General features: G+C 46.0%; 1 protein-coding gene across 6 annotated transcripts in view; it reads left to right on the top strand.

Moving 5' to 3' along the window:
* Positions 1-13220, top strand: part of HEXA (hexosaminidase subunit alpha) — a 33170-nt gene that overhangs the window by 12535 nt on the left and 7415 nt on the right. For all 6 annotated transcript variants that reach the window (XR_013998273.1, XR_013998274.1, XR_013998275.1 and 3 more), the window contains exons 2-8: positions 6651-6746; positions 7659-7724; positions 9267-9313; positions 10115-10225; positions 11067-11168; positions 11657-11789; positions 12421-12601. Coding sequence is in view for 3 of the 6 variants with exons in the window: in XM_081129917.1 (XP_080986043.1) it covers positions 6651-6746; positions 7659-7724; positions 9267-9313; positions 10115-10225; positions 11067-11168; positions 11657-11789; positions 12421-12601 (736 nt within the window). In the remaining 3 variants the exon portion in view is untranslated. The remainder of the gene's footprint in view (positions 1-6650; positions 6747-7658; positions 7725-9266; positions 9314-10114; positions 10226-11066; positions 11169-11656; positions 11790-12420; positions 12602-13220) is intronic.

The following is a 13220-nucleotide window of genomic DNA, read 5'->3' as shown; positions in this document are numbered from 1 at the left end:
AATTCGATCTTTCTTTTTTACTGTTGTAATCTCGGTGCTTAGCACAGTGTTTGACACATAGTAGACAGTCAATAAATATTGACTTAAACTTGTGATATACTCAGAAAGGTGGGAGGAGGAGGAGGTTTATGATCTGGGTTTATGATCTATTGATTTAATAGATGGTGCTATTATCAAACTGAGAGCTGATCAGCCAAGAAGAGGAATGAAGAGTTGGTTCCGTTTTATATTTGAGCTTTGAGGTGCTTTTGAGACATTTGAGCAGAGGTGTATGAGCCTAAAGTTTCAGAAGGGTTGGCATATAAAGTTAGGTTTAAGAGTCAGCCTATGTGGGAGTGGATGGCATTGTCCAGAGAGAGCTTAAGTGAGGAGAAAAAAAGTAGTCTTTGACTTAGGGCACAGACATTGGTGAAAGAGAAGAAGAATGAGGATGCATATTTGAGGAGTTGGAAGGAAAACCAAGAGAGCAGTGTTCCCTAAGCCAAGGGAGTTTAGTTCTCAGAAGGTCTGGGATGACTGATGCTGCCACGAGGTCTCAGAAGGAGTGAGTAGTCACTAGAATATTAGTTCTGTGACAGCAGGGATTTTTGTCTGTTTTGGTGACTGCCATATCCTCAGTACTTAGAACAACCTGACACATAATAAGTGCTCAATAAATAACTGTTGAATGAATGAATGAATGAATTGTAAAAGGTCCCTTGGATTTAGTCTTAGAACCACAGGACCTTGTTTAAGGCATTTTCAGAAGGAAGCCAGATTATAGTAGACTGAAGAGTGGACAGAATGTCAGGAAGTGGCTACAAAAAGAAAACTTAGGATGGCCATGAGTACTTATGTGCTGGACACTGAGCTAAGCATTAACTCTTTTAATCTTCCTAACAGCCCAGTAAGGTACTGCCATGATCCCCATTTTACAGATAAGGAAGCTAGCTCAGAGAAGGGAAATTATTTGCCCAGGGTCCCACAGCTAGAGCCAAATGTAAAACCAGGACTTCAACCCAGATCTTTCTGACTTTGTCAACACCTAACTGCATTTCCTCCAGGGTTTCTTTGTGATGAAAGGTAAGCGAAAAAGTGACTGTTTGAGATGACATACAGTTGAGACTTGCAAATATTTTAATGCTAATGGGAAAAAATCACCGAAAGAAATAATTTGAAGACTTTTGGGGGAAAGGGAAATAATTTATACAAGAGGAGCCTGAGGAGAGATCTAGAGTGCAGGTGAAAGGAAATCCCTTCCACCAAGGTAGGAGGAGGAGAAGGTGAAGACTAGGTGTGTGTTGCAGATATTTTTGTCAGGGAGGAGAGGGAAAAGTAGAGATGGATGGGAGTTCTGGTTGTCTAGGTGGTAACCAAGCTCTAGACTTGAAGTGGTATTGTTAACAGGGAATGGCAGCAGATGTTATACCTCAGTCCTTGAATTTTGGCTAAGAAAGAATTCAGTGCCAAGACTCAAATACAAGCAAAAGTTTATTTAGAAAGTCACAGAGGTAGAAGTGAGCTCCTTGGGCTCAGGAAACAAGCTATAGAAGCAAAAGAAGGGCCTGTGGACCTTAGGAGGAAGAAAGCAAAGGTATGTGCCTTGAGTGTGGGTGTGATAGAGAGAGAGAAAGGGAGAGAAGGAACAGAACATTGGGGAAGAAAGGGGGTAGAGAAAGGCATGCTGGGTTGTTGTTTTTTTAATCCTCACCCAAGGATGTTTTTTTCCCCCACTGATTTTCAGAGAGAGTGGGGGGGGAGGGCAGCATCGATGTGAGAGAGACACATTGATTGGTTGCCTCCCACACGCCCTGACTGCCCTTGACCTGAATCGAACCCACGACCCCTTCCCACAGCCCTTCAGTGCACAGGCCCAGGCTCTAACAACTGAGCCTCCCAGGGCCAGGGCCATGCTGGGTTCTTCATCTGAAGGGTTTTAAAGGCAGGGATTTTAGGGGAAGTCTCAGGGGATGATCTCAACAGAATATACTGGAAATGGGGGTGTCATTAGTCATTGCAGGTGATCCTGATATTAGCCATGGTGGCACCTGTTAGATGGGCCAGGTACAGAAACCCAGAATGACTCACCAGGGCAGGAAGCCCCGGATGCCTAGCAAGAGGCAAACTGGAAAAATAAGAACCTTGTCCCCAGGTCAATCTATCCTCCCCTAGCATATTAACTGGTTCTGCAGTTTAGACCCCCTGAGTGTTTCCTCCCTGAGGATAACACTTAGGCCTCAGTTGTATTTCAGTTCCAGGCCCAAATAAGCAGCGAAACCAGACAAGTGGTACCTGTTGTTGCCTTAGGACCAGATACATTCACTAATGACCCTCTGTCCTGGCACTGACCAATCAGTGGAGACCATGACCTGAAAGAGCACACCTGGAAAGCTGATGAATATTCTATTGAGACCTCCCTTAAGATTCCAGCTTTCGAAAGAGATAAATACCCTCAGGACAAAAGACCCATCTCCATCCCTCCAGGGGGAACCCATGAGACTTGCAACCAGGGGAGCAATGGGCAGCAGCAGCTCATCCCAGGCTTACCCCCTGAACCTGTTTCCAAGGTCCCTGAACCTGTCTCCAAGGCCCCCTTCTCTCTCTCTCTCTCTCTCTCTCTAACTTCTCAGTGATCCAGAGCAGCCCAGTCTAGGTTCTCCTGTTGCTCCCTCTGTTCTCTTTCCTGTTTATATTTTGCTGCTGTCATGGACCCAATACCTTTAACTCAGTGCTATGTAGCCCTGTTCCTTGGATGTCCCCATTCCCTTTTAATACATTTAATTTTTCTTTATTCACCCATCTGAGATGGCTATTTAGCCTGCCCACACACCACCACCATGTTAACCTTTCAGCACCCCTCTTGGCCTTGCTGCTTTTCTGGGCCTGGAGCTGAAACAACTGAAGCCTGGATGTTATCTCTAGTATGGCCAAAACTCTCTCTCTGTGGTCAACAGACCCAAGGCTTTGTTCCTAAGATTACTTGATGATGGTCAGAACGTCATTGTCCTGAGGTCTTAATGCTTAAGGGAGTGATCGTGCAAGGGCTTGTTTGGGAGTTCTCTGGCCCCTTTGTTCCCCCTGTAAGGGAGTCTACCGTGAGACTAGTGACATGCCAGGGGAGGGTCTGAACCACATGACCAGTGATATGAAAGGTCAGGAGGTCTAAAAGGCATGACTAGAGATATGCTAGGGGAGGAAAGGTCACTCTGAGGACAGGGTAAAGGCCCCACCCTACAATTGTCCATATTAGATTTTCTGCCCTGGTGACCTGTGCCTGGCCTATCCTACTCTGCTCATGCCTGTCTAACTGCCTACTATAGCAGTATAAGTTTGAAATGCTGTTGCAGAAAATAGAAAAAGTAGCAGTGACGGAGACAGAAGATTTTCAGGGCAGCATCGAGGGCCCAGCCAAGATGAGAGACCCATGATTTTACCAGTGGCCAAATCACACTGATTGTTAGGGTTGAGAGTTTTGCCCACTGGATGTAATAGAAGATAAAAGAGACAGGTTGTTGAGTGTACTGGCTAGAATGTGAGATGATGGCCCACCACATCTAGGGCAGGAGGGAAGGAAGTGAAGGTGGGAGAGAATTCACAATAGAGAGGAGATGGGAGGTTCCTAGTGCCAGAACCTGGAGATGGTTCACCACTAGGACTTTGGGGATAAAAAGATCTCAGAGTTCCACATCTAGCTGACCTGTGATAAATAAAGCAAAGTTATGTTTAAAAATGGGACACAAGAGTAGAAAATTAACAGTGGTTGTCTCTTCAGAGCGGGGGACAAACGTAGGGTACCAAAGATAATTTATTATTTTATTGTAAACACTCTGTACTACTTGAATTTTTTCAACTTTCTAAATTAAACACACGAACTTTTCAGTGAACCCTAAAAGAGCAAGTTCACATGAAAGCAGGGAGATGAGGGAGCTGAGGAGATAGGAGGCAGTGGTCATGGAATGGGGCCCTGGAGGACTATCTGATCCCACCCTGCCAATATTTCCATGGGAGGAAATGGAAGCCTGAGACTCACTCAGCTTGGCACCAGCAGAACCAGAACCAGAACCAACCTTTTCTGATTTTCCAGCCCTGTGCTCTGTTTTCCAGGCTGCTTCCTGAGCACTTGAGGCTTCAGAATTTCCTGCTGTCCCCGCTGGGCTTACTGTGAATGTGCCCATGAGATTGCTGGCTGTTTCCTGTCCTGTGCCTCCCACACCTTGGGTGCATCTTTGTGCAGCCTGTGTGGGTGTGTGCCGAGGTGACTGGCCTGTCCCCTGCCTTTTTTCTGCTCTCTTCAGAGCAGCAAGTTGGAGGTGGAAAACCACAGTGATAACCTATTTACATTCTTTTAAGTGGCCAGTGCCCCTCCTGTTTTGTCAGCTCTCACATCACCACTTCCCCCAGATTTTCCCCCTCAGCTTGTTTAAGCAGCAGCCCAAACCCAGATGAGTCACTGAGTGCATTTAGGACAGGGATTCTTTACCATGAGATTGGTGGCAGGGGTGGAGGGATGAGCCCTTAATTTAGGGGCATTGTTCTAGGGGGAAAATTCTTTCATTTTCATTAGATCTTCAAAGGAATCTGTGACCCTCCCTCTAAAAGACTATGGATTTAGAGAGTAGAGTGCAGGTATGTTTTAGAAAAATAAGATATAATAGCAACAGCTACAAAAATTAGTTGTTTTCTTCTCTTCCAGGTAATAATTCAAATAAACCTGGTGTTTGTACAGCCTTTCTTGTCACTGGGACAGTGACCATGGCAGTTGCATACGTATTAGTTGTGATTTCTCCTCAATTTGGTAGAGTGAGGTCCAGATGATTAACACTAAAGCTCAGGACTTTTACCCTCTTTTGGATGGCTGCCTAGATAAATATGCAGATGAGCTCTCCACATAGTGATATTGAGGCTTTGTGATATGTGACTGGGTACAAGGAGGTACGGGATGAAGGCATAGTTTAAGGAGGGATGTTCTTTTATAGTTTCTTCACCCCCGCCTCTCAGTTAAAACCTCCTTTGAGAGTGGTCCCTGCCCTGAAAGCCTCATTGTCCTTCTGTGTTCATAGGGATGAGTTTTTAGGATTTAGAATGGAGTTGTGAGTTGGCCTGGCCCAGAGCAGCCTCAAATTCCTTTTTCCCTTCAGGGTTTAGGTAGGTATTAGAGTGAGAATACAGGGTATTGCCTGGGAGGGAAAAGAATCTGTTTGTTCAGGATGGTTGGAAAGACCTCTTATTGTTCCTTTTTTCAAATCTCTTTTTTAAAAATTATTATTGATTTCATAGGAAGGGAGAGGGAAAGAGAGACAGAAACATCAATGATGAGAGTCATTGATTGGCTGCCTTCTGCATGCCCTCTACTGGGGATTGAGCCTGCAACCCAGGCATGTGTCCTGACTGGGAATCGAACCTCGATCTCCTGGATCATAGGTTGATTCCCAACCTCTAAGCCATGCTGGCTGCACCTTATTGTTCATTCTTGGCAGACCTGAGAGCTGAGATGTGTCCAGGTAGTCATGCTCAGGAGGGGTGCGCAGGCTTCCTTGAAATGGTTCAGTGTTTTTGGGTTCCTTATGCCTAGAGACAGATAACATTTGGGATTCCAATTTGGTTCTGGATTCTCTCTCCCTGCCTTCTGCTAGGCCATTCTGTCCCTGACTTTGTAGTCCCACAGGAAGTCATGGATGTTGTGGTACCAGTGGGAACACATGTGGCTCCAGAAAGGGGAGAGGGGAGGGAGGCTCAGGTTTGGGACAGTACAATCACAACCACCCTGAAGGTCACAGAGAAGAACCAGTAGGAGGGTGGGAAGAGGCAGCATTGGTATTTTGGCTTTTTTTCAGCATGTACTGTGATCTGTAAGACTATATGAGATAGTATGTTGGCTCAGACTTGGTGGCTTTCCACTGTTGGGAGAATTCTACCTTGGATAGAGAACCTGTTTAAGAAGAAGAGGGAAGGAAGCAGAATGGGCTGATGATCATGTGCCTTTGCTGGGACACCAGCCGGATCATCTCAGGCCTTCTTTGCACAAGCAATCCCCCTGTCATCTTCTTCATCTGCTCACATTAGCTCTCATCTAGAAAGCCTTCATCTAGAGCCCTCAAGAGCAGTGCTACTTCACGTGCCAGTCTGCAACGAGATGGGAAGCGTACACACCAGAATATAAAACTGTTCCCGTCATCAAGACCTTGATATGAAAAAAATCTTAGAACTAAACCGTGTTTATTCTGACATAATTGATTTACATTCTGGCATCATATAAGCTTCCTGTCTGGTGACCAACCAGTAAAACAGTTTACAAATCAGCAGCTAATCCACAGATCACACTTTGAGCGGTAATGCTCCAGAGCTGCCTCTAATTTCAAAGCAGTTGGTGAGGCCTTGGAATTGTGTGCTTGGACTGTACCAAGCCAGAAATATTCAGTCCTGGTTACAAAGGACTGACACTAGATCATTCATACATGGCCAGGGCGGGTCAAAACCAAAATGAAAAAGTTGAACAGATGAGTAGGCAGTGCATGTGCCAAGGGTGCATGCCTTTTCCTTCCTTCTCTCTTGCCACAGGCAGGTGAACTGAAGGGACTAGAGCTAGGGACCGGACCCTCCTGTAGGGCTTTGGTTTTGCCTGTTGATTCTTATGGCAGGTCAGCCACATTAACTTTACACTGTCCTTGCAGGAAAACAGCATACATTGGAGGAAAAGCATTCACTGGTTATCCTTGTGGTCACTCCCGGATGTGACCAGCTTCCTTCTTTGGAGTCAGTGGAGAATTGTAAGTACCACCCTGTTCCCGTTCTAGAAAAACAAGCACTTGTCTGGAGCTATAGCTCTAGATGGCCTGGCCTAAGTCACTGATGCCAGGCCTGAAACCCTCCATAACTGTGGGGACCAAGGGCCACTAAGTGCCAAGGGCCGTAGAAAGTGAGTTTTCTCCTGTGCCCTCTAACCATTATCTGCAGGCTGACTGTGGACTGCCACACTGGCTATTCACTGAGTCCCACAGAACACCTGCCTTCAGGACTGAGCATAATTCTTTTGCCACTTTAGGAGGAATGTGTATATACTTTTGCTGATTTTCTCTAAGAGTTCCTACGCAGGGAAGAGGAGGAGTTTTTGGTCATTTGAACTGAGATGAGGTCAAGTCCTGTGACTGCCTCCTATCTTCCCTGATCAGCAGCATTTGGGCACTTCTCAGCCTCCAAAGTGAAATTCAAGTCTTGGCTTCTTCCTCACATTCTTGGATGAGGTAGCTGAAGCCTGGGGACAAAGGGGAAGGAGGGTGGTTACAAAGGCTTTGTGAACATTGGAACTTGAACTCACCCCTCTGAGCATCACTGTTCCCTTTGCCAGTAGAAGACTTCATACTTCAGCTGAAGGCTGATGAGAATTCATGTTTCTTGGAGGAGAAACTGACCCACAGGGCAGGTGGTTTGTAGAGGACTCTGCTCCAGCCTGACCCTCCTCATGTGTCATCTAGGGTCTGCAGAGCCCCTAGGTGACCACCTCCCACTCTGGCCCCAGGCCTGGCCTGCCTGCCATTGCCCTGCTCTGGAGATGCCTCCTCTTTGAAAGAAAGAAAAAAGTGATCTTGCTGTTGCTTTTTAATCCAAGGATTTTTACAGAACATGTGATATGTAATCTGAGAGTAGAAATCTTTAACATGGGGTCATTTCTGTCGTTCCAGACACCCTGACCATAAACAATGAGCAGTGTTTCCTCCTTTCTGAGACCGTCTGGGGAGCTCTGCGAGGTAACAAGGTGGGGCTGAAGCTGGGAGAGAGACTGAACGGTGATATGGAACAGTTGGCATTGGTGGGGTGGGAGGACAGGGCTGGGAGACCAGCAACTGCCCACATTTTAGGAAGCTTTATTTGTAGAGAGCAAGTAGAGTGTTTCCCCATCCCCCTGAAAGGAGGATTCTCCTTACAGCTTTCCCTAGAAGTTGACAGGTTTTACCTGTGCAGTGGCAGCAGCTCCCCTGGGTGGGTGCTCTGGGGAACAGTGGGAGACCCTGCAGGCTGCTGTTCAGGGTGCCAGTGGGAGACAGGTAGCTAAGGAGAAGGGCGACTCTGCCACAAACACTGCCTTTCCAGCTCTCTCGAAAGATACACAATTGGCCAGGTTTTAGAAAAAGGCAAAGTATATCAAAGAAATGGATAAATCTCAAAAAATGCCCTTCCTCTTGGTTTACTGAAAAGAAATTTGGTCCCTAGGTACAGACTTAGCCAAGCACCTCTACTACTTTCGGTAAAACATCTGCTAGTAAAGGATGAGAGACCTTCTCACAGGATTCCAAATCTGGGCTTGGTTTGCCCTTTCTCTCCCCTCACCTATGTTTTGGAGAAACAGTGTGTCAACTCCCCTTTCTGCCCTCTTGTACCTTTTGTGCAAGTGCCAATGATTACTTTGGTTGAATAGGGGAAATCTGGGACTCCAGAGCACTGGGCATCAGAGTCAAAGCGGAGCAAAGACAAACAGTATTTTAGGAGTCTGCCTCAGATTAGGTGCTGAGTGACCAAGGATTGATTCCCTCATTCTGAAAATCTGAGACTCTGGGATTCCTTCGTGGAGCTTCTGGATTTTTAGAAGTGGGCTCCACGTGTTGAAAACATACCATGCTGTGGACTCAACATGCCTGCCCTTGGGCCTAGCTGGAATCTAGGAGTCTGTGTCCTGCGGACTGGGACAGTCCTTCTGGGGCAGCAGCTGCCTGCTATACCTCAGATCCATATAGCTGGGTCTCTTCTCAAGCTCTGAAGAGGAAAAGGGGATGATTCTTTGTAGGTCCAGCTGTGGACCCAGGCATCTTGGAAACTGAAGATTATGATCGCTTTTCACAATTCAATCTGGGAGAAGTGCAGGTACAGCAAACTGAGGACTCTCTTTCTCAGCTCCCTTAGCTCCTATGAGTATTATCCTTAGAAAGCCTTAACCCCTTGCAGGCTCATTGTCCCTGCACCTGTCCTTACAAGCACACATCTTCTTAATATTCTTATGAGTTCACACCTTTGGCAATACAGGTAAGAGGTGTATGGGTTTTGAGGGTTAATGTTTTTCTAGAAGGGGCACTAAAACCCCTTACACTTGGACCTTCCGAAATAAAATATAGTAAAAATTGATACCGGCTTCCTAATATCCCCCTTTTGTAGTGTTGAGAATCATCAAACCTACATTACACCCACTTTCACTGTGTGCCCAGACAACATCCTCTGCCATACTGTGTACCTCCCAGATGCATGTGCCTTTTCCCAACCTCCCTAAGTTTTTATTCTGCCTTTCTACTTCCCTGTAGGTCTGGAGACTTTCAGCCAGCTTGTTTGGAGATCTCCTGAGGGAACAGTGAGTGTGGTCCTCAAAAAAGGGGCGCCTTTTAAATCTTGGGTTTGCTCCCACCTTTCAGAGTCCTGGAAATATCTTATTTTGCTTTAAGACAGTCCTAGTGGCTTGAGATGGCCTCAGCAAGAGTATACAGGGTGGAAACTGGTTTGGTAGATTTAGCCTGTTTGGAATCACTGTAATTTATTTATTTATTTATTTATTCATTCATTCATTCATTCATTCATTCATTCATTCATTCATTCATTTATTCAATTTTTATTGATTTTAGAGAGAGAAAGGGAGAGGGAGAGAGAGAGAAACATTAATGATGAGAGAGTCATCATTGATCGGCTGCCTCTTGCACGCCCCTGACTGGGGATCGAGCCCGCAGCCGGGGCATGTGCCCTGACCGGAAATCGAACTGTGATCTTCTGGATCCTAGGTCAATGTTCAACCGCTGAGCCACGCCCAGCTGGGCTGGAATCACTGTAATTTAGTGCCAGTCATTATTTAGTAATGACCTTGAGACCACACTATTTTAAAGAAAACAACATATTAATGGTCAGTGAAAATGCAGAATCTGTAGGCTGAGTGGTGTGTGAGACAGCTGCATTTGGTTATCCTGGGACAGTTGCTCTCTGGACAGGTTCCTGCTTATGGCATTGGGGTAGAGGTATGGGGCATTTGGGTAGACACTTACCCTGCTAAACAGTCACAGAGTGGCTTCTCAGGGATCTCGGGAGACTTTTCCTCATCCCCCACCCCACCCTCATGGTGAGTTCCCTTTGAATCCTGACATTGTTCATTGTTTGGTCCACACAGTTCTTTATCAACAAGACGGAGATTGAAGACTTTCCCCGCTTCCCTCACCGCGGCTTGTTGTTGGATACATCTCGGCATTACCTCCCATTGCCTACCATCCTGGACACTCTGGTACCCAGGCCTTAATACCTTCTTCGTGGTGATGGGTCGGGATAGCCCAAGTGCCATATTCCTAAAGAGTTAGAGAGAGTATAAGTAACTATGAGCTCCTAGGAAAAATGTAAAGGGTGATCTGCTCTAAAGCTCAAAAACATAACAAGAGGGATTTAAATCTACCTCACCAACCACTGTGGACCAGGGATGCAGGGGGTGGTTTTGGGACCAGCAGAGCTAACTTTAGTTTGGTTAGGACAAGGTCATAGGAAAGAGATGTTCCAAAGCCTAAACTGGGGACGTGCCTCACTGTCTTGAGTTTGATGCACAGTCATGCCTGATGGTTGCTGATCCAACTTGGATGTCTGTCTTTTCCTTTGCTCCTCTGCTGGAAACAAAGGAGTGGAGACATCCATCAGTCTTGACTTCTGAGATTTATGGGTTATGGGGCTACTAGATTCACAATAGACCTCGTGGTTTGGATGAATACTAGTCAGATTACCCAAAACAAATGGCAGGAGGAAGTGTTAGTCTTCAGGGTACTTGGGAGCTTTTGGAAGACTCCAGGAGACCACATAGCTGTAAACCTCCCCTCAGTGTGGCTACAACTCATTTCAAAAAGAGAAGGCACTGCTCTGTGAGCCATCTTTGGATGTACCCTGGGGAAAGAAGTATGTTGGGTCTTCATCCCATGTCAGGCAGTCCGTGATGGGAAGGTTTGATAGATCCTATTAACAGGATGCTGGTCTGGGCTGGCTGAGGGTGTGTGGAGCAGCCTGGAAGTCTTCCCAGCTTCTCAACTTTGAGGCTGAGACTGGAAAATCTATGATGAGTTCACAGTACATGCTCTGACTTACAGAATGTCATGGCATACAATAAATTCAATGTGTTCCACTGGCATCTGGTCGACGACTCTTCCTTCCCATACAAGAGCTTCAGTTTTCCAGAGCTCACCAGAAAGGTATGTCTTGATTTCGCCCTGACCAAGTTTATGGGATGATGTTTGAGCCTATCTGTGGCACTGCGAGCAAGGACAATAGCTCTCCTCCTAACCAGCCAGTTTTAGGGATACACTTGACACAGGAAGAACACTGGATTTGGAGTCTGGAGACCTGAGTTCGGGTCCAAGCTTTGCCATTAATTTTCTCTGTGACCTCCAGGAGATAATCTCTCCTGGTCTCATTTTCTTTTTATTTGTTTGTTTATATTCTGTCAGGTGGGCATAATACCTACCTTGTTTGCCTCACTGGTGGTGTGATACACAGATAAGACAATATATGTGACAGCTTGTGGGGAATTATGCATACGTTTTGTAAAGATAGTCCCTGATATCTAAGGGCTGTGGGTAGATTTTTCTGATATCCAGGGAGTCCTGGAGACATTTTTAGTATGCTCTAATCTGTAAGCCTTCAGGAAATGAGAGCCTTAGGGGTGTCTTGTGCCTTTCAGGGGTCCTACAACCCTGCCACCCACATCTACACAGCAGAGGATGTGAAGAAGGTGATTGAATATGCACGGCTTCGGGGTATCCGTGTGTTGGCAGAATTTGACACTCCTGGCCACACTCTGTCCTGGGGACGAGGTAAGAATATGGGGTGGAGGAAGCCTACTGATCCTCCTCTCCTTGGGGCTTTCAGTTGTTAGTGCTTGGATGTGGCATGCCATGTCCTTGGTCCCTGGAAGAATTTTTCTGTCAACCTCTTCCACCTGGGAATTTAGATAGGCAGAACTTACTTTGGGCGAAGGAGGCCACTTCTTACTATTAAAATATGGGCAAATTCTTCTCACACATTCTTATCTTAATGATGCCCTTGCAGGTTGTTGTGCCCTAGAGTGGAAGAAAGACTTTGCCAATTTGGCTAAATTGGCGCTCTGCTTTTCTGCCTAAAGGCAGTATGAGAGCAGCCTTTGGGAGTGAGGGTGACCCTACTGGAAACAGTGTGTCAAGGCAAGAGTGTGTGTGCTGACAGTTGTCTGACTATATAGCCTACCTTCTGACGGTCTGTAATTGTGGATATAGTAGTATTTCTTTGATTGTGACTAAACACTCATGGTTACCAGTGTCTTTGAGCCTCTGAGTGTTTCTACCTGTGTGAGTATAGTGTTTATGAATATGATTGTCTTAACTTAGTGTGACTTAATGCCCTTATGTATATGTCTGGGCCTGGGAGTCTGTATTTGTGATACTTGTGTGGGGTTCTCTACTGGCTTAGGTGTCTCTGGATTATTGACTCCTTGCTACTCTGGGTCTCAACCCTCTGGTACCTTTGGACCAGTGAATCCCATTCTCAACAGTACCTATGAGTTCATGAGCACATTCTTCTTGGAGGTCAGCTCTGTCTTCCCGGATTTTTATCTTCACCTTGGAGGAGATGAGGTGGATTTCACCTGCTGGTATGAGTCCTTTGATCTTCCCATCCCAGCCTGATGAATTGCTTGCTCAGAATAGACAATAGGCCCTGCCCGGCTACCTATCTCAGGTGTTGCTCAGGGACTAACCTCTGAGACAGCAATTCTGTCTCAATCTAGATGGCTTAGGTCTTGCGCCTTTCCTCTCTCCAGCTACAGAGAGGCCCTGTCTGATTTTGGCAGGGCTGTAAATGTGAAACTCTCCCTTCCTCTTGTCATATCCTTGAGATATTTATGGGAAAACCAGCTCTAGGCACAGAATTGTCTTGTTAAAATCCAGGATAGGGAAAAATAATTTATGCTTTTGAAGGCTTGAAATAGTCTGGTTGAAGAGTCAAGACACAGATGAATTTGAGACTAAGAGATGACAGTGAAAGTTACAAATCCCCAGATCTACTTAGCTCAAAAGAGGCTGAGGGGCTTCTCTGAGAAGTGGGCACTAGAGCTGGATCTGGGAAAGCAGTTTGGCTTTTTCAAGAGATGGAAGAGGAGAAAAATATTCCAGGAGAAAATGTGAGCAAAATACAGACATCGTGAGGCAAGGGAGTGGCAGCAACTCTTGTATCCAACTGGAATAGAGAATAAATAAGGGGACATCTGTAAT

Source organism: Miniopterus schreibersii (genome assembly GCF_964146895.1).
Source record: "Miniopterus schreibersii genome assembly, chromosome: 1".
In the NCBI taxonomy this organism is placed as follows: domain Eukaryota; kingdom Metazoa; phylum Chordata; class Mammalia; order Chiroptera; family Miniopteridae; genus Miniopterus; species Miniopterus schreibersii.
This window is presented reverse-complemented; position numbering and strand designations above follow the sequence as displayed.